This window comes from Adiantum capillus-veneris, chromosome 24 (assembly GCF_014529385.1).
Source record: "Adiantum capillus-veneris isolate H3 chromosome 24, ASM1452938v2, whole genome shotgun sequence".
Classification (NCBI taxonomy): Eukaryota; Viridiplantae; Streptophyta; class Polypodiopsida; order Polypodiales; family Pteridaceae; genus Adiantum; species Adiantum capillus-veneris.
Window position 1 is genome coordinate 869331 of NC_140954.1, and position 26813 is coordinate 896143.

The 26813-nt window shown below is 43.4% G+C and overlaps 1 protein-coding gene across 1 annotated transcript in view; it reads left to right on the forward strand.

Moving 5' to 3' along the window:
• Window positions 1-11559: 11559 nt before the first annotated feature.
• LOC147425816 (uncharacterized) overlaps window positions 11560-26813 on the forward strand; it is a 195425-nt gene continuing 180171 nt past the window's right edge. Inside the window, exon 1 of the mRNA XM_086498070.1 lies at window positions 11560-11880. Within this exon, the coding sequence (XP_086354196.1) occupies window positions 11641-11880 (240 nt within the window). The 5' untranslated portion in view covers window positions 11560-11640. The remainder of the gene's footprint in view (window positions 11881-26813) is intronic.

Consider the following 26813-nt stretch of genomic DNA (forward strand, 5'->3'; position numbering starts at 1 on the left):
GGCTACGTCCACTGGAAAGCAGCCACTCAATGGCTTTAGTACTTCAAAACAAGAAGTAGTTTACAAAGGGATTATACCCTTAATGGAGCTCCCGCCTTGCTTCACTCTCACCACCTCACACTCACCTTGTTGCATCAACTTCACACTATGAAATGTGTGTAAAAATGGCCTCCTTTTATAGGCCAAAAGGGCTGCCCTCTCTTATGAGAGACAGCCATGTGTAGCCGCCCTTGTGCGAATAAGTCCAAATTGGACCCTCCAATCTGCCCATGTGTGGCCGCTCTTGAGAAGACAAGTCCGCTTTTGAATTCGGCCACCGGCCACCGGCCATTGACTTCCGACCACCGGCCACCGGCCAACCGACCGGTTGTTTTCCGACCACTTTCCGGCCGCCGTCCGGCCATAATATTCCGGCGAAAAAGAATATTCCGACGGAAAAAAAAAGTCTCGGGGGCCTCCGCCCCCGAGGCCTTTAAAGTTGCCCCTAATTCTTATACGTGAAAATTTTGGTTTCCGGTGAGTGATTTTCCTTCACGCACGATGGCTTCTCCTCATAATGGGGGCCTTACAAATGTGCACTTTTACCACAGAAAATTACAAGGGTAAATCAGGCTCCATACTTAACAATCTCCCACTTGGAGACTGATCTCCAAACCAAACCTGTGACTGCTTTCTATTCTGGCTTCTTATCCTTGAATGCCGATTGAAGATGAGCAAAAGCTCAACTTCTCCTTGTTGACCACCTTTGTAAACATGTCTGCAGGATTTTCACTTGTATGCACCTTTCCTAGCTTTAGTTGTCCCTCTTCCAAAAGAGTGCGTATGAAGTGATATCTCACCTCAATGTGCTTTGTCCTTGAATGAAAGGCTGAGTTCTTCGCAAGATGGATAGCGCTTTGGCTATCACTGTACAAGACACAATTGTCTTGTTTGAATCCAAGCTCTTCTAAGAATCTGTGAAGCCACAGAATTTCTTTGCTTGCCTCCGTCATTGCTACATACTCTACTTCCGTGGTAGAAAGTGAAACCACTTTCTGCAGCTTTGAAGCCCAGCTCACTGCTGTGCCTCCAACCGTGAACACATAGCCAGTAGTGCTCCTTCGAGTATCTTTGTCACCTGCCATATTTGCATCAGCATACCCTTCTAGAAAAATATCAGTTCCTCCAAAATACAAAGCATTTGTTGTTGTCCCTTTTAGATACCTAAGTATCCACTTCACAGCTTGCGAATGCTCTTTACCTGGGTTGTCCATGAACCTACTCACAACTCCCACTACATGTGCAATGTCTGGCCTTGTCCAGACCATAGCATACATTAGAGAACCTACCGCTGCAGCATATGGAACTTTAGACATATAGGCTATCTCCTCTTGTGTCTTTGGACACATATCCTCCGTTAGTTTAAAATGACCAGCCAAAGGTGTAGAAACTGGTTTTGCATTTTGCATTGCAAAACTTTCTAGTACCTTCTTGATGTAATCTTCTTGAGATAGCTTTATTGTCTTCTTCGTCCTGTCCCTTGATATTTTCATACCAAGTATCCTCTTTGCAGCACCTAAATCTTTCATTGAAAAAGATTTGGACAGCTCCTCTTTTAGGTCTTTGATGTCCTGCATGTTAGCACTTGCAATCAACATGTCATCAACATACAACATTAGGATGATGAATTTCCCATCTCCCAAATTCTCTGTGTAGACGCAGTGATCCGAGTTGCATCTTGTGAATCCATGATCCAACATCCATCGATCAAACTTCAAGTACCATTGTCTTGATGCTTGCTTTAAACCATACAAGCTCTTCTTTAATCTGCAAACCATTTTCTCCTTACCTTTTACTTCATACCCCTTTGGTTGAAGCATGTAGATTTCCTCCTCTAAGTCACCGTGAGGCAATGCCGTATTTACATCCATTTGCTCGAGATTTAGATCATGAGCAGCCACAAGGCTTAAGACAAGCCTAATTGAGTTCATTTTTACAACAGGAGAAAATATTTCATTGAAGTCAATACCTTTCTTTTGAGAAAAACCTTTTACCACAAGCCTAAACTTGTACCTTTTCTTCCCGCCTTCTTTTTCCTTTAGCTTGTACACCCATTTGTTTTGAAGTGCCCGCTTACCTTTAGGCAACTCAACCAACTCCCATGTTTGGTTGCGATGTAGTGAGTCCATCTCCACTTGCATGCTCTTCGTCCATTCTTCTTTGGATTCATGTTGCATAGCTTCTTCATATGATTCCGGCTCTCCAGAATCTCAGATCAAGAGATGGTTGAAGGAAGGAACAAACCTTTCTGGAGGTCTACTTGCTCTTGTAGATCTTCGGGGAATAGGTTGAGGCTCCTCATTTGGTTGACGTTGTTGCACATTGTCACCGTTTGCAGTCCTTGAGTCTTCACCGTCCTCAAGCTCCATGTACTCATCACCTGTTTCTTTTGTTTGTTTTCTTTCCAAGTAATCTTTGTACATATTTTGTTCGTTAAAAATTACATCCCTACTCCTTAAGATTTTACCATCTTCAGGATTCCATAGGCGATACCCAAAGTCTCCTTCTCCATAGCCAATGAAGAAACACTTTTTGGACTTTGCATCTAACTTTGATCTTAGGCTTCTATCTATGTGCATGAAAGCCTCACACCCAAACACTCTGAGAAATGCATAATTCACCGGTTTACCTGTCCATGCCTCTTCTGGAACTCCCCCATCCAATGCCGTTGAGGGTGACCGATTGATTAAGTACACAGACGTACTTACAGCTTCCGCCCAAAGCTCAAGCGGTAGGCCTGCATGTAGCCGCATGCTTCGTGCTCGTTCCATGATTGTCCTGTTCATCCTTTCCGAAATCCCATTTTGTTGAGGTGTCCTTGGGGTTGTCCTTTGCCTCCGAATGCCATTGCTAGCACAAAAGCTTTCAAAAGCTTGGCCGCAATATTCGCCTCCATTGTCGGATCTGAGGCATTTAACCTTGGTACCTGTTTCATTCTCCACAAAGGATTTCCACCTTTGAAATATGGAAAATACATCGGATTTATTCTTCATGACATAAACCCATGTTTTTCTAGTCTCATCGTCTATGAATGTTACATAGTACAATGAGCCACCAAGTGATGGTGTACTTCTAGGACCCCAAACATCAGAATGAACCAACTCAAGGTTTTTATTTTTTCTTTCATTTCCTGATTTTTGAAATTTTACCCTCTTTTGTTTACCATAAACACAATCTTCACAGAACTCTAAGTCCACTTCTTTCAAACCTGGTAGAAGCTTCTTTGTTTGAAGGATTTGCATTCCTTTGGCACTCATATGCCCAAGTCGGTAGTGCCACACCACACTGCCAACTTCTGTAGTTGCTGCACAAGCTGAAGGTTGCGTGCTAGCAGTACACAAGTAAAGTGTACCGACTTTTTCACCCTTGGCAACCACCAAAGATCCCTTTGAGATCTTCCACCGTTTGTTTCCGAATGCAATGTTGTGACCTTCATCGTCCAATTGTCCTGTAGAGATCAAATTTTTGCAAAGAGAAGGAACATGCCTAACATCTTTAAGCTTCCATTCATTTCCGTTAGCAGTTTTGACAGAAACTGTACCTTTGCCGACAATCTCACAAGCTTCATCATCTCCCAAGTATACATACCCAAAATTACCTTTGGTGTAGTCTTGGAAATGTTGCTTGTGTGGTGTCGCATGGAATGAAGCCCTGGAATCTACTATCCAGGAATTAGACACATTGTCTAATGAGAGAATTAGAGCATCTTGCTCTACTTTACCTGCCACATTGGCCTCCGATGTTGGCTTGTTGTCTTGAGACTCTGTCTCCTTCTTCTTCTTGGACTAGCAATCCTTCTTGACGTGGCCCTTCTTGCCGCAGTTCCAACATTCAAGAACTGACTTTGTGCGTGACTTGCTCCGCCTTGAGCGATCACGACCCTTTTGGTTTTTGAACCTCTCCTTAAGCCTTCCTCTTGTTTCCACTGATAGTGCAGCACTTGATGATTCTCCTGTTCTTCTCCTTCGCATTTCCTCGCTTAGGAGAACACCCACAACATCATCAAACTTAAGAGTATTTGTGCCAGAGATAGAATTACTTACAGCCATCAAAAGGCTGTCCCAACTATCCGGTAGAGATGATAGTATAAGGAGAGCTCGCACTTCGTCATCGAAATTGATTTTCACTGATCGAAGTTGACTTATGTTTGTGTTAAAGTCATTTAGGTGTTCTGCAACTGAACCATTCTCTGCCATCTTTAGATTGAACAAGCGCTTCATAAGAAATACCTTATTGGATGTCGATGGTTTCTCGTAGAAGTCGTCAAGTGACTTCATCAAGTCCTCCGTGGTCTTCATCTCCGAAACATTGAAGGCCACCGTTGACGCCAAGCTTAACCGGATTGTTCCCAGTGCCTTTCGATCAAGGACAATCCATGCTTCATCTGCCATTGTTGCGGGCTTCTTCGCAAGACCGCCTAGTGGCAAATAGAGGTCCTTCTGGTAGAGATAGTATTCAATCTGCATCTTCCAATGTTGGTAGTTTTTTCCATTGAACTTCTCAATCTTGAGCTTCCCTTCCTCCGCCATAACTCCCACTCAATTCAAGGAATCCTTTCCTTGAGATAATTTAGCTACGAGCAAACCTTGCTCTGATACCAGTTGTTAGGAAATAAGACGTAGCTAAATAGATAATTGAGTAGATTACTTAATGGAGAGAGACGGATTTATATACACGAGATTATAGAGTAGAGAGAGAGAGAGAGAGAGAGAGAGAGAGAGAGAGAGAGTACACACGATATACGTGGTTCACCCAATGTGGGCTACGTCCACGGGAAAGCAGCCACTCAATGGCTTTAGTACTTCAAAACAAGAAGTAGTTTACAAAGGGATTATACCCTTAATGGAGCTCCCGCCTTGCTTCACTCTAACCACCTCACACTCACCTTGTTGCATCAACTTCACGCTATGAAATGTGTGTAGAAATGGCCTCCTTTTATAGGCCAAAAGGGCTGCCCTCTCTTATGAGAGACAGCCATGTGTAGCCGCCCTTGTGCGAATAAGTCCAAATCGGACCCTCCAATCCGCCCATGTGTGGCCGCCCTTGAGAAGACAAGTCCGCTTTTGAATTCGGCCACCGGCCACCGACCATTGATTTCCGACCACCGGCCACTGGCCGTTGACTTCCGACCACCGGCCATTGGCCATTGACTACCGGCCACCGGCCAACCGACCGATTGTTTTCCGACCACTTTCCGGCCGCCGTCCGGCCATAATATTCCGACGAAAAAGAATATTCCGGCGAAAAAAAAAGTCCCGGGGGCCTCTGCCCCCGAGGCCTTTAAAGTTGCCCCTAATTCTTGTCCGTGAAAATTTTGGTTTCCGGTGAGTGATTTTCCTTCACGCAGGATGGCTTCTCCTCATAATGGGGGCCTTACAAATGTGCGCTTTTACCACAGAAAATTACAAGGGTAAATCAGGCTCCATACTTAACATTAACTCCATTGAGAGTTTCATAGGGCAAAGTTTCAAACTTTTTATTCTAAAAGTCCTAGGCATGGGAACTGCTCTTAGTGACTAAATTGTTAAATGCTAAACTCAACAAAGTGGCTACAACAAGAAGACAAGAGAGTGGGCGAGCTGGGATGAGACAAAACACCCACACACACACAGGCACGCACACACAAGCTTACCTTTACATCTAAAAGCAAATAGGACACATATCAGGCATGCAACAAAACCCCCAATTTTGCCTGAATCCTATTGGATGGACAAAGAGGTGGACCAATGAGGATTGAGCTAGTGTAAATTCAATTTCTTATTTTAGAAACGCTTGATGAAAGAAACAATGAGAATTAATCTCCCAAAAAGCCTATTGGACAGTCAAAAGGTCAATTAAGAATTTAGATAATTAAATTAATTATCTAAGATTTTACAAAAAGGGTGGACACTTGTCACAAGGCTCTTGACTTGGCATCTCAAATGCGATTGGCTAAGATTTTCAAGGGCCAATAGGGAGCCAGCATGAGTAAAAAGCTTTCTCAAATGCTATTGGCTAAGCTTTTCAAGGGCCAATAGGATGCCGGCAAGAGTAAAGAGTAAATTGGAGAAGGGGTCGCCCAAGAAGAGAGAGAAGCCTTACTTTTGCCTAACACAATTACACACACACACACACACTCACACAACTCATGTGTAGAGCAAGAAAGTTATCTCCTTCTAAAGTTATCTCCTTCTCCAAGCTTTAATGGGAAGCTCATCTTCTTCTCTAAGTTTTGAGAATGAAGGCCTATACCAACAACTCTTGGATATGGAATGCAAATCCAACCAAGAGCCAAGTTTCAATGCCATGCTTCTCTTCTCTATTATCTAATTACTAAGCTAAGCTAAGCTACTAGAGTAATTAAGTGAGGAAATACTTCTTTCTCGTAAGAATACTTCTTCTTCCTCTACATCTAGTCTCACACCCTGCTAGCTCTCACCATCTTCGAAGGCGTGTGAGGTTTTGGGTCTGAGACTGCGAGGGAATTGATGTTATGTGTTATCACGTGTAAGTTTGGTGCATGAAGCTTCCATCTTCGTTGCACCAACGAGTTTTTACCAAAGAATTGTATTGTACAAAGTCTCTCTTAATGGGAGAAGCTATAATACAAATGCCTAATGGAGGGGGGAGTGGTCCATGTAAATCCGGTCCTCAATAGTTGTCAATTGTTCTATTTCTCTCCCTCTTTCAAGTATTGTTATGCCAAACTAATTAGGTGTTATGCTAATGTTGCTATCTCCAACCAAGAACTCTTCTATGCTCATTAGGAACTTGCTCTTAATGAAATGCTCACTATGTTAAGTTATTTTCCGCAATTTACAAGCTATTTAGACCATTGAATGTTACATTATTTCACCTTTCATTTCACATCTTGACATGTTTTGACTTTTCTTTGACTTTTCTTGCATGCTATTGTTTTATAATGTTAAAGTGAAGCTTCACCTTGCATAATTCTAATAAATTCTACACACACACACACACACACACACACATATTGATGAATTCTTTTTATTTCACATTTCATTTCTTAACCTCATATGGCTTGACTTTTCTTGCATTCTATAAACTAATTCTAATCAATATTCGAGAAAGTCTCCTTTATTAAGCGGCTATCGGTAGAATTTCCTCCTCACAAGGAAGCTAATAGGAAATACTAGCTTAAATTTGCAAGATTTTTGAACTATTTTCTCACATATTTCATAGTTTTTCTTCCCTTTACTATGGTTTGCAACCGGCTAGTCTCCATTTTCACCTGGCTCAAGGCTAAGCTGAGGCAATCCTTTCCCAAACACTAATTTCAGTTAAACATAACCTAATGACTTTATCACTTTATTTTTTTTTTAGAAAACCATCATGACCCTTTCACTTGTTTCAAGAAATTTTACGTAGCAAAGATTTAAAGAAGGTCATATATTCTTCATGTTAATAGGAGATTGAAATTCCCAAAACTACGTACTTTTTTTGACTTTTACTTGTGCTTGTTGAACGTGCAGATAATGGTCCATATACCATCATTCCCTGTTGGCGTCCTTGGAAGATCAAAGATAAAGTCCATAGCAATGCTTTCCCATGGCTTATCCGGAATCGGCAGTGGTTGTAACAACCCTGGTGCCTTTTGCCTGTCAAACTTGACCTTTTGGCATGACCAATTTACAAGAATTGCATAATCCTGTTTTTTGGCCAAAATTAGCACTTTTATGATTTTTTTGGTGGCTTTCTTGATATCCAAATTCAATTTTGATTGTGTAAGTGTAATGTATAACATAAAGCTAATCTTCCTTGAGTTTTAGGGGACCTAATATGCTATATAGCATAGTATATGATGATGGTTGAGTTTTTTGATTGCTGAAGAATACGATACATTTTAGAGTAGCAAGTATAACTTGAATGGTTTTGAATGTTTGGTTATGACTTTCATGAGCACTTGATGACAATGTTACGATTTTGGTTATGGTTAGGGTGATTTGCTTATGATTTTGGTGAGTATTCGCTGAATATATAATAGTTATGGTTTTGAATTTTTGGTTGTGACTTTTGATGGAAATTTACGATTTTGGTTATGGTTATCGTGAGCACTGAATGGTCTCATCATTTTGTTATGGTTAGGGTAATTTGCTTATGATTTTGGTGAGTACTTGCTGGATATGCTATAGTCATGGCCTTTGATTTTTTGTGTGGCTATATGCTTCTGATTATGGTGAAGGATTTTTTGGTCTCTCTTGTTATTTGTAAATTCGGGCTGAGCATAAGTAGCTCTCTAGAATTTTGTAAATTCGGGTGTGAGAAGTAAATTCAGGCTACACAAAAACTACTCTCTGTAATTTTGTAAATTCAGGCTGTAAAAGTAAATTCGGGCTGCACAAAAAATTACTCTCTGGAATTTTGTAAATTTGGACTGTTTTTGTAAATTCGAGCTGCAACACTAAAAACCATGTGAAAAGACAGTAGTGCAACATCTTCAACTTCACAAACCCATGTCATTTCAAACTGCCGATTACAAAAGTCTCAATTGAATAGGTGGAATTTGTGTAAACATCATTAAAACTCTCGTTGAAGAGGCTTGGATAGAGTAAGAGCTACCATCATATGTGGCTAGGGAAAAAGTGCGCTCACCATCAGTTGTTTTCGCATGCTCACCTGAAGAAATTGTGGCATAAAAGCTTGTCACCTTCAAAAGAGGCTTTACAATCCCCAAATGTGCCTCTTTCTCGACAATTTCAATATTATGAGTTTCTATTGAAAACTTATTATCCGCATTATTATCCACTTAAGGCTTGACTTTTTGTTTTGTATGGCTAATATCAATTAGATAGACTTTACAACCATGAAAACTGCGATTTCTTCAAGAAGTTTTAAGCAATTTATGTAATTTTGACAAACCAACTTCAAATTTTCAACTTAAAACTTCTTAATCAATCCCTTAATAGATCATGTATTTTGACATAAAGAAAATTCGCCAATTCGTTTCACCTCATAACCTAACTAGGCTACGAGCAAGATGCAAAATGTGTTTCTAGCCTTATTAAATAAATATAGCAACTTGTTGGGAAAATATGACACTTTAGTGTTCAATTATGAAACTAGTGTTACAGAGCTACAGTCATTAAAAACAACCTGACGACAGCTGCCCCACCCTTTTGGAGCATATCTTTGATCGACGCCTTCAAGGAGATCGCTCATCAAAAGCTTTTAGTTTTTTCAAAACTTCACCATATATAACATACATCTCAACCAAAGCGTTGTAAAGATTGATGATTATCTTTTAGCAGTGATCTCACCGTGGATACATTCATGCATGTCTACTTCTTGCACAATGCCATATGCCTTCATATATGGTGCATGTGTAAAGAGGTCTCATTTTGCATGGGATGAAAATACACTAGCCTTTATATGTTCTTCATACCTTGCAACAAGTGCAACTCAAGAGAAAACACATAAGACTGGGAGCTTGTCAAGCAGAAGCTTGCTAAGCCTAACCGACATGGCATATGCATAGACCAACATGTTCAAGTGGAATCGAGTCATACACACCGATAATACGTATTGGCATGTTGTTTCAAGTAACCCACTTTCGCAAAATGCTTACATATATCCAACTGCCTTGGTAAACACCTAGCACATGCTTTTATCAAGGTCATAGGATTCAAATAAGAAACAAAGAAAATTGTGTGTGGTTGTGAATGTGTGCACAACATATGCACACAACGGGGGGGGGTTTCAAAAACAAGAAGAGGCCCGTGAATTTGAAAAGGAGACACATGTTCAAAGTGCTACAAACCTCAATTTATGTCATGCGGCAGCCCCCTTTCATCATGCATTATGTTAGATATTATGTAGATATGCAAATAAAACACTATTGTTGCACACTTTTTAACACAAAACATAGCCATCACTAGTCCAAAGGGTCTGACGTTTACCATTGGGGTATCGATTATTTGATGCAACACTATCTGGTTCCACTTCTTGTGAACATGAGGCATGGTGGCCGTGACATCTTTTGTCAGCCGCTCATCTAAAGTCAGCCTTAGTTTTGCATCCCCCCCCCCTTCCCCTCTTTTCTTTCATGAGCCCACAATCATAAAAAACATTAAAAACAAGGGAAATAGTATTTAAATGCTCTCTCTCTCTCTCTCTCTCTCTCTCTCTCTATATATATATATATATATATATATAGGTCTTGAGTTCAACTCTTGGAATAGTTTCCTACGACGTTAAAACTCTCTTCTTCTTCTTCTTCTCTCTCTCTCTCTTAATTGCAGCCGGGGAACCCCAACTCTCCCTCTCTTCTCTCTCTTTTGATTCATGGAAAGCTAGCTGTTTCCTTCACATCTCTCTCTCTCTCTCTCGATGTCTGCAGGCCTTCATGGCTATGTGTGTTTGAGAGGTAGTAGAGTTAGAGGGCACATCTCTCTCTCTCTCTCTCTCTCTCTCTCTCTCTCTCTCTCTCTCTCTCTCTCTCTTCCTTCGCCCCTATCTCTCTCTTCCTTCGCCCCTATCTCTCTTTGCTCAGGGAATTCATGATGAGATTGTTAATCATGGATTTTTGTAGAGAATTGTGCGAGCTAGGGAGAATTCACTATGTGATTGTTTCACTTGGTGTTGTACCTATCTCTTTGTTGAGAGAATTCACACAACGAGATTGTTACTTGCACTAATGGGACACTATTTTGGGGAGGAGGAGATCTTTCTTTTTAATACCAGTATGTGACACGATTTTTGAAAAAACAAGAAGAGGAGAATCAATAAAAATTCTCGTTGTGAACATGCAAAATGCTATGGACTCTAGTTGGACTCTAGTTAATTGAAAAATAAAATAAAATCGGACGCCATTTTTTGAGTGCTGCATAAGCTGCCATTTTGGGAGTGCAGTTCAATGCTCTGTGTTGCATGCTCTCCAATGCAAGAGAGAATGAATCACATTTTGCTAGAGCCATTCGCATAATAGGCACTGGTGCAAGAGGTCCTACCTGCCAGTCATAGAAGGCATAGCAGGCAATTGCCCAAGGCATTCTTTTGGTTGTTTTGTAGTGTTGCTAGAGGAGGGGATGAGCGAGCCTAGGTGGGAGGAGGGGGGAGAGAGATGGAGCAGAAGGAGGGGCAACCTGTTGGTAGGGGAGTAGTGTCAAGGAGGTAGGGTGAGCCCAAGTAGCCTCTCTCTCTCTCTCTCTCTCTCTCTCTCTCTCTCTCTCTCTCTCTATATGAAGGCATGCATCGCGACTCGTGCCATGTTCCATGCCTTGCTCGTGGGTTGAAGGGCTGCAGTTCAAGTCTGCAATGAGGACGATGACGATGGCAACCAGGAAAAGCTTGGGGTTTACTATTTAGATTGGGACTTTCGAGGGGGGACGAGAATCTCACTAAGAAAAGGAATTTTTTAAAGGTTGACGCACAGTGAATATAATATATTATTATAGTAAGAGAAAGCCAAACAATTTATGGTTTATTTACTAATCAATGGAATTTATTTAATTAAGTTTGCTATTTAATTAAGTTTGCCATTCGCCTAAAATAAAGAGGACGATGTTGTAGACAAGTGGCAATCTCATACGAAAGGTCTTTCTTCCCTCCCTTTCCTGTCGACGCTCACTCTTTTCAGCAGAGGGGAAGAGCGGGAGATCCATAATGATGCAGATGTTGGGGCTGCGCGGGGCCAGGCCCAAGAGCGAGGACACCGCCGTGAGCTCGCAGGAGACGAGTGCGGGAAACTCCGCCCGCGCTCTCAGGCTCGTCTTCTGCGATGAGAGGGGCAAATTCAAGATGGATCCAGACGCTGTTGCTGCCCTTCAGCTGGTCAAGGGTCCCCTTGGCGTTGTTTCTGTCTGTGGGAGGGCTCGTCAAGGCAAGAGCTTTATCTTGAATCAGGTTAGTTTGCTGTGCTTTGCCTACATTAATTATGTGCCTGTGAATGTCTCGTCAGGAGGGAAATTCTGCTTGTGTAAGCTTATAGCAGACTGTTACATGTTTAAGTCTACAATTTTCTGTACTATCTTTGAGGTTAGAGGGGTCCCCCATACACCCTGTAAAAGTGTTTGTAGAGGGCCCTCAAATTGGACGATTGTCCATGTATCTTTTCCTAGCTTTGTGGCACCCTCACCCACAAAATTGGGTGGTAACCTGGAGTTACCACTACATTTTAGGTACGGGGTGCCTCAACCACCCCCTACATCAAAAGTATCACTATTTGGATTGGCTACAAGAGGGGCACACTGGAAATAGAATAGAAGAAATGGGCATTAGCAGGTTACCTCTGGCAATATGGGGGTTATGGGGAGTTGCATGCCATATTCAAGGGGCCTTCCAATAGTAAAGGGCCCTTGAGGATCGAACTTCAAGGTCCTTTACAGGGCTTATGGTGGAGCCCTTTTATGGAAAAAACTGCTCCAAACCATTTTAGAGGAGTTCTGCTTTGCAGCAACAGGGCCTTACTTTGGGACGTCCTCATGAGATTTCTGGCTTAGTTTTCTTGGGGCTTCCACACCAAGATTACTTGAAAGTCTTTAGGACCTGTATTTGGTACACAATGGTGTGCAAAGTTGAACAAACTACAACCAAATTATAAGTTTTCCAAACATTTTACACTATTGGACTCCAAGATAAAACATGATGCCCATATGAGAGAGAGAGAGAGAGAGAGAGAGAGAGAGAGAGAGAGAGAGAGAGGAGAGAGAGAGAGAGAGAGAGAGAGAGAGAGAGAGAGAGAGAGAGAGAGAGAGAGAGACAAGGAGCGGATCTCCCGGCTACACGGACTGCCTACAGACATGCGGGGACGAACTACCCGACCATAGCCACCATCTGGTAGCTCCCCCGTGCTGGGGCCAGTGTCCGAGGACGGAGGCGTGCACCTGTAAGACCGAGCGTCCCATACCACCCGGCCTCACCTCCTTGAGGTGACCTTGTGCATTCTTAGCCTCGCGGGCTAACCACTGGCACTCTGCCTGTGGGGGTCGATAACTGCAAATGAGGCCTTGGCCTCCCTTCTATAATAATGGCCGGCCACACTGGCCGGGTTCACACTACGTCCGCCCGGACATTAGACGCCCATCCTGACGGTATCTAGGCTAGATCCCCTCTTCTATGAGCGGAACATAACATACTTCCGCCCTTAAGAACCATTGATGTCCTCATCAATGAAGTGGGGATACTAAGCTTTCAGAGCTCTAACTCGTTCCCAAGTAGCAAACCTTTCAAATCGGTCCTTCCATTTAATTAAGTACTCGTTATAAGCCTTTTGGCACGAATGACGGGTACGATGATCTAAAACTGCCTCTCGTTCTCGAGGAATATACTCAGTTTGCATATCTTGCCATACTCCTCGATAGACACAACAATGTCGGCTTCGCCAAATTTTACTTAAGGCGGTTGACATGAAACACGGGATGTATACTAACATCTGAAGGAAGAGCAAGTTTATAGGCAACTTGGCCAATTTTCTTTGTGACCAAGAATGGATCACAATATCTAGCTGAAAGCTTATAATGCTTTCCTCTTCGCATAGTCTTGGAATCTGGGAAACGGAGAAGATCGTGCTTATCAAAACACTTTGTGCTAAAGTTCAACTAGTGCATGAACTGTGCGCTAAATGATGGATTTCAACTTGAATAACATCAGAGTTACCTGAGATCTTGTGAATCTGAACCGAAGGACGACCTTGTGGTTTCTTTATCTTCTTCTTGGGGCAATCCTTGATTTGGTGACCTGTCTGGCCACATTCGAAGCAAGCCCCCTTCTTCACTGCATCAGCAATTGAAGCATTTTTGGCTTTCTTCTTCTCCTGAGAAGATCTCGGCGGTGATTTGGACTTATGCTGGAATCAGGGTCGCTTTGTCGAAGCGCCCTCATCGGATTGATGGTCTGCAGTTCTTTTCTTCTCATAGTTCGCTCCATTTATCAAATGGAACATTCTGGCCTTTGCCACTGCATCCTCAACGTCAATTGGGGCTTTGTCCTTTTATAAGGCCCAACAATAAACTTCATGTAATCCGAGCAGGTACATGTGCACAGCATGCATGGAATCCACCTTACAGAAGGTGAGCGCTTCTTTGAAAGCTGTCGTATACTTATCAAAAGATAGAGCTTTTATCGAAAGACTCTGTAATTTGGCGTAAGCTTTCAAAGGATCCATTTTGGCGAAATCCCTCTTGAATTTCACACAGAAATCAGCCCACGTCGTAGGCTTCTCTGTCATATCGCGCCACCAAGTAAGCGCCTTACTGCGCAGATAGAGAGGAATTGTTTGAATCCTCCGTTCATCATGCTCCCTGTAAGGTGCAACGGAATGAATGTTTGTGCTTTGCTCAAGATGAGTGCTACGAACTGTGCTCAAGGTTCCTTTTGTTCTTATGGAAGGTAGAGCCTTCCGTTCTATATGAGAGAATGCTATGATCACAAACAAAGTGAATGGACACTGTGCGTGCAAGTGTATGAGACTGAGAGATAGAGAGAGAAGAGAGATACGACACCAAAGACGTTGTAAAACCCTCCTCCGAAGGCCCGACTCTCGTCGGCGAGAGTGGTCTACTTATGATTGCACAATCTGGTACAAATGGAATGCATGAGACTGATGCAAGTCTAGGCTATGTCGACGATGATAACCGGGATGGCGATGATGACAAAGGGGCTGAAAACTGAATGAAACTAACTGCTGTCCAAAATTGCTATCTGCTGAAATCTGGTGCGGACGAGTTGCTGATTTTTCGGGGCTGTTTTGGGCTGCTGAGAAACGCTGCAGTAGCCTGATAAAAACACTGATGACTGCTGTGATTTATGGCTGAAAACGCTGCTGTAATGCTGCAATCTGATGCTGAAAAACGCCAAGGAACAAGGCCTTCTGGTGAGCGTGAAAAACGCTAGGTGCAAGGGGGGGCTGTCACAAACGAGAGCGCACACGAATAATCAAGAAGATGAAAATAAATAATCTTTCAACTAAACAAAGTTGAGGGAGAAGTTCGACACAGTATTTGGGACCAGAAGATGGGTTGGTCCCCCTTCTTAAAGAGAATCCTTTATTAGGGAGAATCTTTTTACAAGCACAAGAACCGAAGAAAACCCCTCCGTTCTAAATCTCAGACTCAATGGTCGTTCCTTCCCGTAAGGGAAATCCGAGAGACGAGCTCTCAATCCTTTTTCCGTCTGTACTCGGAGTCGAGACTCCGCAAACAATTTCCGAATTCCGTTCCCGGAATTCCCAAGCGTAGGCCGAAGCCTTCTCGCTTCTCCTTCGCGATGAAGTACGTGCAAACACACAAACACGCGACAACAATTCGTATGGCGAATCCACAATAGATACCTGTCGCTCTTGTGCGGGAAAAGCGATTTCTGTGCTTCGTAGTCTCGCGATCTCTTGCGTTATCTGGCGGTAGTCTTCTCTTGTTGACGTTGGTAACCCCTTTCAGTGAGGGCATGTGGTGCTTTTATAGCTCCTTGGTCACGGCACGAATAGCTGCTCGCATAGAGATCGTGGCCGGTTTGTTTGTTTTTTTTTTTTTTGGCGCTGTTCTACTCGAAATAGGGAGAGAGAATTCATTGGCTAGTTTTGTTGCTTTATTTCCTAAGTGGCTGTCCACTTATTAAGTGGGCGGTCTGAACCTGCCCAAAAACTCAATAAAACCTTATAAGTTAAAAACAATGCCTTTCACAACACTTCCCAGGCGTCCCTGGATGCAACCACATGCACGAATGCAATGCAAACATAGATTCCTCGTGGGAAAGCGTATGCTCTTCCCGGAAAACTCGTTAAAATATTCCGCTTTTTAAGAAAAGCTTCTCATAACCCATCTTTATTCTTGTGCTTGCGTCTTTACGCGTATTCCTCTTTCTAGCTCGGGTTTCCTGTCAGACAAACGAGAGATTCCCTTTCCGATGCTCCCGTCACCCCATCACGTGACACATCAGGAATATTCGTTTCCCGATCTCTCCCACCGAATCAATGGTAAAACCCTTTCGCGATGCTTAATGTCACCCATCATATGATGCATCAGAGTTTTCCATTCCTAATGGCTTTTAATAATTCCAGTAGATCTACAGTTCGTAACCTTACGGTTCAAGTGCACATCTTTAAATATCCTAATTTCAATAAAAAGAAATTACGTGAGAAAATAAGAAACTAAGAAAATAGTCCATTTAGCAACACCCCTCTGGCTTTTAAACAGTTGTCCTCAACTGTAGTGCTTGTACATATCCTTCTAGAATCTCGGGATAGGTGCTAATTCCTGCTCGGTCATCCACTGAGCATCTAGAGTAGAATAATTCTTAAACTTTACCAAATACCTCCGTGTAATCTTCCCGGACTTAAGTGGTCGCTCCTGACGATGAATGATCTGTTCCGATTGGAGTATTTCTTCCGTTTCCTCAACCTCAGGAGGTTCCTCAGCAATAGGCTGACTTGGAGGCGGTCCCACATATGGCCGGAGTAAACTAACATGGAAAGCATTGTGGATCTTCCAATTAGATGGTAAGTCTAATCGGAACGTCACATTGTTCACTTGGTCAATTATCTTAAACGGCCCATAATATCGATTGGAAAGTTTTACCACTTTCCCTTTATGAGTCGCTTGTTTCTTTAGTCTTGCCTTTTCAAACTTGAGTAAGACTAATTGACCGACTATTAAGTCCAGATTTCTTCTGTGCTTGTCCGTAGCTTTCTTATGTTTTTCCTGAGAGCGCAAAATTGCTCTCTTAACTTGCCCGTAGGTCGTGTCCAAATCCCGGACAAATTCATCTGCTGCGAAAATCTTATCCTTAGTGACAAGGATCGATGGAAGCAAATGCTTACCATAGAGAATCTCAAAAGGTGCTTTCCCCGTAGACGAATGCACGGTATTGTTATATGCGTACTCAACAAGGGGCAAATACTTCTCCCAATCAGATTGTCTTTCTGACACATAAGATTTCAGCATATCCAATACTGTGGAATTAGCGATCTCACTCTGCCCATTCGTTTGAGGATGATATGCAGAAGAAAAATTCAACTTTGTGCCAAGGTTATCAAACAAGGCACGCCAAAAGTTGCCTGTCATGTGAGGATCTCGATCACTCACAATAGACTTGGGTAGCCCATGATGCTTAAAGATCTGTGCTAGAAAAATTCTAGCCATATGGTCTGCTTTGATTGTTTTCTTAACTGGAATAAAGTGAGCTTGCTTGCTAAATCTGTCCACGATAGTCCAAATCGCATCATTTCCAGTTTGAGTCTTTGGGAGACCCATAATAAAATCCATGGCAATACTCTCCCAGGGTTGATCAGGCATAGGTAAAGGTTGGAGTAACCCAGGCGTCTTATGCCGATCATACTTTACTTTATGGCAAACCAAGCATTCCCTGACATATTGATCAATGTCTTCTTTAAGGCTTGGCCAAAAGAAATTTCTTTTTAATGCTAAGGTCGTAGGGAGAATTCCTCGATGACCTGCATATGGTGAAGCATGTGCTTCTTCCATGATTTTCTTTCTCAATGGTTCTGCCACGCAAATTGCTTGGTGGTGATAGAGGTAACCATCCCGAATAGAATAGGGATATTCATCCTCTCCGTTCTGTAATTTATTCCAAGTGAAGGAGAAGTTTGGGTCATTCGGATACAACTCTGGAAGTGATTCCAATTCTTGGTGATACACAGAAGTAACTGCGTTCATCCTAGGCCGTCTAGACAATGCGTTTGCAGCCACATTCTTACTCCCAGCCGTATGAAGGATCTGGAAGTGAAACATGGACAAAAAGTTGGCCCATCTCATTTGCTTCTCAGATAATTTCCGTTGCGTAAGAAAATACCGCAAACTCTGGTGAGCGGTTTTGATCACAAAATCCGCTCCTATAAGATAATGCTTCGAGGTAGACAAGGCGTGGATCACAGCCATAAGTTCCTTCTCGTAGATCGAGGCATGCAATTCTGTATCCTTAAGTCGTCTACTTTCATAAGCCACTGCATGGGCTTCTTGGTTAAGCACTGCACCGATGCAATCACCTGAAGCATCGCAGTGAACCTCGAATGGTTTCCTTAAGTCTGGCACTATCTAAATAGGTCCATGGCTTAATAGGTACTTTAGCCTACTAAAGGCACCTTGTTGTCTCAATCCCCACCTGAAAGGGATCTTTTTCCTTGTTAGGTCATGAAGTGGTCTTGCTACTTGAGCAAAGCCTCGGATAAACCTCCGATAGTAAGAACACAATCCCAGAAAACTTCGTACATCATGTACCGTAGTGGGAGTTGGCCAATCTTGCACGACTTGGATCTTTGCGGGATCCATTTTCACTTGGTTGTGTGAGACTATATGGACGAGATAGTGTATCTCAGTGAGGAAGAACTCACTCTTCTTTGCATTCACATGCAACTCTTGCTTTCGCAATCCCTGAAACACTATATCCAAGTGCTTCCGATGTTCTTGCTCAGTCTTTGAAAAGACGAGTATGTAATCAAAGAACACTCCTGTGAAAGCTCGGTGTGGGCTGAAAATTCGGTCCATCATCCGATTGAATGTGGCAGGAGCATTGGTCAAGCCAAACGGCATTACCAAAAAGTCATAAAGTCCAAAAGTTGTGTGAAAGGCAGTCTTATGGACATCTTCAGGGGCTATGCGTATCTGATGATACCCGCTTTTTAAGTCAATGCGACTAAAGATGCTTGCTCCTTGTAGCTTATCGAGAATATCATCAATCCGGAGTAGCGGAAAGCGATTCTTGATAGTGATCTTGTTTAGAGATCGATAATCTATGCACATTCTAAACGTGCCGTCTTTCTTCTGCACTAGTAGAACTGGAGAGCAGTAAGGAGAAGTACTTGGTCGTACTAGACCTTTTTCGAGAAGCTCGTTGACTTGCTTCAAAATTTCCTCTTGCTGAGCAAGACTAACCCGATAAGGGGGTAGGTTGGGGGAGAGCTACCTGGTACAAGATCAACGCGATGATCTTTCGGACGTTCCGAAGGTAGCTTGTCTGGTAGAGTATCCGTGAAACAATCTTTTTACTTTTCAAGAAATTGAAAACGTTTAATTTCCAAACTAGAGAGCGAACCCTCATTAGTTTTATCTCTTTCACGTGCGAAAATCAAGTAAGCAGAAACGCACTTCTTTATTTCCTTCTTAATGGAGATATGGCTTACAATAGGGAATAGCCAATCCCTTGCATCATCAAAAATTTTAATGTTCTTGCCCTCATGCTCAAAAGCGAGGGTCTTTTCTACATAATCTGGGACCGGTTGCATATGGTAATGCCATGGCATACCCAAGATGATATCACATCCCTCGATAGGTGCCATCAAAAAGCATTCGCGGTCCTTGTAATCACCAATCCGGAGATTGAGTTGTCCTTGCACGGGAGTTGCATTGGTGGTCAACCCCTCAAATGCCCATTCGGAAGTGACTGGAGGTCCAAGTTGAGCCAGTGTAAGGCCCAAACGTTCTGCAGTTTCCAGTGAGATGAAGTTGTCCGTCGATCTAGGATCGTAGAGGATCAACACCCGTTGGTTATTCACAAATCCCCAGCCTTTAAGGAGCTGGCGCTTCCCTTTCTCGGTTTCTGTATTCCCTTGCACATCAGGAATGGAATTCAAGCTCGGTGGAGCGGGTTCCTTCTTCGATTGTTTCTTCTTCGAAGATGCTTGTTCCTGTCGTTGCTGCCGAATAGGGTAGTTGGGCTTCATATGTCCTTTTTCACCACAGTAAAAGCACCTTCCTTGCTCTTTGAAGGTTTGTACTTGGTTCGGTGTGAGATACTTAAGCCGTTTTCCGGTACCCTTTGGCTTCTTAGGCTCATCCGGATCCTCTAGGGAACGCTTTTTGCCTTGGTTGCCATGGTTATCATAGACCGCTCTTTGCCTTGCACGGTATTTGCTATGTTCCATCCGTGTGGGGGTACCAGTGGAAGGTAAATCCTCGGCAATGATTGCCGACTCCATCATTCGCTGAAGGGTGTCATGTGGGTACACCTTCATGCTCTTCCGAAGTGGTGGTTGAAGACCTGCTTCAAACTTTCGCATCTTTTCTTTGTCGGAAATCTTCATAAAAGACGTAACTTTTAGAAGAACCGACCAAAACTTGTCAACATAAGCCGTGACTTTCTCTTGTTCCTTCTGGGCGAGCCAGTCCCATTCCTTCCGAATGTCCTTCTCGAAATTAGGTGGAAGAAATTGTTCATAGAATTCAGCTTTGAATTGAGTCCAGGTTTTGGCTTGAGTACCTTCCAGAATTTTGGCTAGCCACCAGTTGCTTGCAGTCTCCTTGAGATGCATCCCAACATGACGCAACTTGGATTTTTCAGTGAAGTCGTTGGCAAAAGCAACTTCAAACTGCCTGATGAAAGACAGTGCCTTGGAGATATCTCTCTGTCCTGTGTAGTTATCAAACTTCACATCCTTGTCACCGGATTTGAAAATCCGCATCTTGCGGTGACGTCTACGGTTATCCCTCTTGAAGCGGGGCTTCTCTTTAGTAGCATGTAGGGAAGTAGTAGGGGTTTTCTTCTTGGGAGAAGATTTAGATACTGTATGAGAAGTAGATGTAGTAGTATAATCAGGAGAGCATGATGGAGAAGAGATAGAGACTCCTTGCTTTCATTAAGCAGAGAAAGTTCTTTTTCTCGGCCCTTGCTCTTGGAAGGCCGTTTGTCCTGATCCGGAGATCCCTTGTGCGTTTCGGCACCTTTTTCCGCACCATCCACCTGCGGGTTGCTTCCAGTTACAGGATTTTCTTGGCGCCCATCGACATCCGTTCCTTGCGGCTTCTTGATTCCGTCCAAAGCTTTTTGGATAGCCGGCAACGAAATGAGTTGTTGCAATTCCGCGAGTTGGGCTCGCACTTGCTGAAGTTCGTCTTCAGCGGTTCTTCCGTGGCTTGTCATGGTTCTTCCCTTTCCTTCCCGAAATCGTCCTTCTTTGCAGAGAAAGAGGGGAATCCGAGCTCTGATACCATTGTCACAAACGGGAGCGTACACGAATAATCAACAAGATGAAAATAAATAATCTTTCAACTAAACAAAGTTGAGGGAGAAGTTTGACACAATATTTGGGATCAGAAGATGGCTGGTGCCCCCCCTTAAATAGAATCCTTTATTAGGGAGAATTTTTTTACAAGCACAAGAACCGGAGAAAACCCCTCCGTTCTAAATCTCTGACTCAATGGTCGTTCCTTCCTGTAAGGGAAATCTGAGAGACGAGCTCTCAATCCTTTTTCTGTCTGTTCTCGGAGTTGAGACTGTGCAGACAATTTCCGAATTCCGTTCCCAGAATTCCCAAGCGTAGGCCGAAGCCTTCTCGCTTCTCCTTCGCGATGAAGTACCTGCAAACACACACACAAACACGCGACAACAATTTGTATGGCGAATCCACAATAGATACCTGTCGCTCTTGCGTGGGAAAAGCGACTTCCGTGCTTCGTAGTCTCACGATCTCTTGCGTTATCTGGCGGTAGAGTCTTCTCTTGTTGACGTTGGTAACCCCTTTCAGTGATGGCATGTGGTGCTTTTATAGCTCCTTGGCCACGGCACGAATAGCTGCTCGCGTAGAGATTGCGGCTGGCTTTTTTTTTTTTTTTTTTTGGCGCTGTTCTACCCGAAATAGGGAGAGAGAATTCACCGGCTGGTTTTGTTGCTTTATTTTCTAAGTGGCTGCCCACTTATTAAGTGGGCGGCCGGCATATTTTAAATTTGGTATGAACCTGCCTAAAAACTCAATAAAACCTTATAAGTTAAAAACAATGCCTTTCACAACACTTCCCAGGCGTCCCTGGATGCAACCACATGCACGAATGTAATGCAAACATAGATTCCTCGCGAGAAAGCGTCTGCTCTTCCCAGAAAACTCGTGTAAATATTCCGCTTTTTAAGAAAAGCTTCTCAGAACCCATCTTTATTCTTGTGCTTGCGTCTTTACGCGTATTCCTCTTTCCAACTCGGGTTTCCTGCCAGACCAACGAGATATTCCCTTTCCGATGCTCCCGTCACCCCATCACGTGACGCATCAAGAATATTCACTTCCCGGTCTCTCCCACTGAACTAACGATAAAACCCTTTCGCGATGCTTAATGTCACCTATCATATGACGCATCAGAGTTTTCCGTTCCTGATGGCTTTTAATAATTCCAATAGATCTACAGTTCCTAACCTTACGGTTCAAGTGCACATCTTTAAATATCATAATTTCAATAAAAAGAAATTACTCGAGAAATAAGAAAATAAGGAAGCAATAGGGGTTGCGGTCAAGCATTTGCTGAAAACGCCAAGGCAAAAGGGGGCTACTAGCGATGATGTAAAACGCTAGGGCTGATGGGTCTTGCTCGCGGAATCGGTCCCAAGAGGTTCTTGCTTGAGAAGTTGCCTGTTGAGCGGTGGAGCTCCTGCTGTCTCTTCTGCCATTTAGTGCTAACTTTGGTTTGCTTATATATTTTCTTACCCAAATTGCCCTACCTACTTTTGTTGGAAAGTCACTTAAATTAATAAGTGAAAAATGTAAAAAATAGGGAAAATAGGCTAAATGCACTGGAAAATTCCCCTAATGGAATCTGATGGATTCTAATGGGAAAATATTGATGATCATGTTGTGTGCAACCAGAGGATATGCATCTATACTAAGTGACTGGGCATGCACGGTCTACGAATAGACTCACAAAAAGTGCCAGATTACTTCTAATCTAGAATGACTGGATTGACGGAAACCCTGTTATGGTGTAGCTTGTCCACGGACACATAGGGTTGGATGTGTCACGTGAAGACAGCTTTTTGAATTGCAAACAACACATCAAGGCACTCCTCCGTGATGAGAGCGTCCATACCGGGAACAAAGCCAGAGACCTTGATAGGAGATCTCTGACTAATTTCTAGGCGGGCTCTCTCAACAAGAGAGGGATTGATCACATCATGCATACTACCTGGGTCAAACAATATGACAAAACGCTGTCCCGTCATATGACCATAACATTTAATGAGAGAATCATCAATGGGAGGGTCATGAGAAACTTGGGACACACTCATGTTAATTAATTGCATGGACAAAGGAAGTGGGTTCTGTGGATTCTTTAGAGTCATTCGATTCAAGCTTAGGACATGTCCTTTTTATGTGACCCTTAATGTGACAATGAAAACAACGACCTTCCTTAGAATAAGTGCTTTGCTCTTCCGACGTGATGTATCCTCCTACGATTCCTTGTGCTACCTTTTCATATGGAGTAAGCTTAGGTTTAGCAATTGTGTTAGCCTTACCCTTAGATTCATTGGAAGAATTCTTTTCTGAGAGATTGTTGAAAGATTGGTTATAAGAGTTACCATTCTTACCATTCTTACCGTTCTTACCATTCTGAGGGTTCTGAGAAGTCTGCGAGGTACTTGTGGAAGTCTTGTTCTCCTTAGGCTTTCCCTTGTTGTGCTTCATCTCCTGTCCGAGAGCAATCGCTACCGCCTTGTTGAGATCGATTGGATCGAGCACCTCGACATCGTACTTGATATACTCGTCCAATCCATAAAGGAATGCCTCTTTGCGTTCATCATCCGACTTGCGTAATTGGGTACCTAGCTGCAAAACACGATTAGAAAAAGACATAACAGGCATACCATTTTGCTTGAGAGCACGCCAATCGTCCTTCAATCGTGTGAGGTACTGAGGTGGCATAAACCGCGCCTTGAGCTTGTCTTGGAAATCAGCCCAATTGAAGGAAAGGGGCGTGAGTTCGTCGGCTTCCTCTAGGTGCGCGGCTAACTGTGCCTCTTGCCATGCGTAGTACCAATTAATGGCGTCACCGGCAAGGTACATAGCTGCTGTCAATACCTTGCTATTCCCTGTCTTCTTAGTTGTCGCAAAATAAGCATTAAATTGATGCAACCAAGAATGAATAACTGTAGCATCCATCTTACCATCATACTTACTGAAAGTCAACTTCTTTGTGACTGGGTTGTTGGAATCCGCATCGTGGCTTGCGCCACTTGAGGAACTCCCACGATCTTTGGTTGGTTCGGACTTCGAGGCAAGTACTTGTCGAACCAACTCTCGAGTGCGTAGGTCTCTTTGAGCCTCTCGCTCGATCTCCAAGGCCACTCTTTGAGCAGCACGCTTGGCCTCCAAGGCCGTGCTTCGTGCTTCCGCTTCCTCCTTTCTTTGTTCTTTTCGTTCGTCGCGCTTGCGTTCTAAAGCAATGCGATTTGCTTCTTGTTGTGCGGCAATTCTTTCGTTTCTTTCGTCGCGCTTGCGGTCCTTAGCAATGCGATTTGCTTCTTGTTGTGCGGCAATTCTTTCATTTCTTTCGTCGCGCTCGCGGTCCTTATCTTCCTGTTGTTTTGCTTTGCTTGCTAGTTGTGCCAACGCAACTCGATTCGTTTCTTGTTGTTGTGCCGTCATGTCCAACATCGACTTGACCATCGTGTCCATAGAAGTTGGTCCAACTCGTGGCGTAGATGGCGAAGGGGGAGGGTCGGAAAAATCTCTTGGTGGGGAGGACTCTTCGTCGCCTCTCTTATGCTCATCACCTGTATGCAAAGTATCCATTCCGCTTCGGGTGACAACCATGCACTATGATCTTTGGTTCTTAAGTTCACGAGGAACTTGGGATCTTGAGGGTCTTGAAGTTCTTGAGATTCTTGAGGTTTTTGAGGTTCTTGGGGTCTTGAGATTCTTGAGGTTCTTGAGGTTTTCTTTTGCTTGCAACCGTGTCTGAGAAGGATCTTCTCTTTACCTGAGTTCTACTCCTTTCTGCGGGCGCATCCCTTGGCGGGCTTACGCTCACACCAAGGTTGCTTTTTCCCACCTCACGTCGATTGGCCGACTGCTAAGTGCACGGTCCGCTCTCAATGAGTGAAAAGAGACACAAGGGGAGGCTGGACAAGCCCTTCTTTCTTTGGATTCCTGTCACTCTTCAAAAAACACGATTAGGAATCGACACGCCCAAGCGAACTTGGGTTCGTGCGACAACAAGAAGCAAAAAAAATTCTTGTGATTCTTGTGGTTCTTTCCTTGAGTGATATAGAACACTGCCAAAGCTCTGATACCAATGTAAGGTGCAACGGAATGAATGTTTGCGCTTTGCTCAAGATGAGTGCTTCGAACTGTGCTTAAGGTTCCTTTTGTTCTTATGGAAGGTAGAGCCTTCCGTTCTTAATGAGAGAATGCTATGATCACAAACAAAGTGAATGGACACTGTGCGTGTAAGTGTATGAGACCGAGAGATAGAGAGAGAAGAGAGATACGACATCAGAGACGTTGTAAAACCCTCCTCCGAAGGCCCGACTCTCGTCGGCGAGAGTGGTCTACTTATGATTGCACAATCTGGTACAAATGGAATGCATGAGACTGATGCAAGTCTAGGCTATGTTGACGATGATAACCGGGATGGCGATGATGACAAAGGGGCTGAAAACTGAATGAAACTAAAATCGCTATCTGTTGAAATCTGGTGCGAGTGAATTGTTGATTTTTCGGGGCTGTTTTGGGCTGCTGAAAAACGTCGCAGTAGCCTGATAAAAACGCTGATGACTGCTGTGATCTATTGTCACGAGGACGTGGCAACTGCTAATCTTAGTTGTTGGTTTCTTTCCAATGATTTTTGTTTAATTTTTGAGACCCTCTTTTTGAAGTTGCAAATAGTCGGACATTGTATGGCCAATGTGAACGGTAGTTTCACCTGCAGACGGGAAGTTCGCCGGCAAATAATAAGAGGATGTCTAGGCTCAGAGCAAGATCATATAGGTCCCCCCGTCGCACTTAGCAAGTTGGTGGATACTAGGAAGTGAACTCAATAAAGGCATAAAGTCAAGGTGGGATAACCAACAGAAAGTATCCGATCGTTGGGTCACATTGCACTTTTGGATGCGGTCCCAATGAGAATAGATGGTCAAATGACCAGTGGGAGCCCAACGGAAACATCTCCTAAAAATTAGGGAATTTCTATTTTGGGCCGTGAAATGTGTTCGTGTCATTACCTTCGGTATGACCAGGGGAACATTTTATTACTCTGCTGCAAAGTCAACTGATACAACAGTTGATAGATTTTTAAGCAAGAAGCCCAATGCGGGGAAATTGCATGTATGAGTGCCAAGTGGTACTTTTTGGTCAATTTACCAAGTTTGGGAGAAGAGAACTCGTAACTGACTCTTTGGAGCAGTTTTGGAGGCTGAGAACTATGATTTTCAGCCATTTCTCTCCATTTTTGAGCTTCCCATGACTTTACCTTGGACCAAGAAGCTCATTTTCAGCATTGGAAGGCATTAGATGCGTGTTTACAGGGCTGTTTTGCTGCGTTTTCAGCGATACGCAGGTTTTGGCAGCCATGGAAATCTTCCCCTTTTGCATTTATTTGTTCACAGATGCATTATAGATCAAGGGCAGAAGAGGGGGCACTTGATTTATGCTGGGGGGATGCTTCGTTGAGAACCTGTCACCACAGGTTAAGAGCTATGGAGTGCTTTCTTTCCCTTCCATGTACAGTGTGGTGCTAGGAGTGATACCCTGCACGCTACACACTGCTCTCTCTCTCTCCCCTACGTGCAGTTATGTGATGCCCCACAAGAGGGCTCTTCATTTGACTGATGTACAGTTGTGTGGGTTCATGCTTTTGTGCTGAGACAAGAGCCTCCTTGAGCAGTAACAGGGGTAGCTAGCTGCTACCTTAAAGCAGGCACCGGTGAGGGTCATAACTTCACCGTACAGGTGCAAATTCAGCGTTGTGTATGCGCAGAAAATTGATCGTTTTTCAGCCATACGATTGTCAAAACTCTTGGGAATCGTGTCCCATTGACAAAGGACAGCTAGGGGACTGTTTGGGGCTGAAAACAGGGCAAAAACCAGTAAATACAGCGAGCTGAATTTACTGTTTTTGGGCAGGAATCAA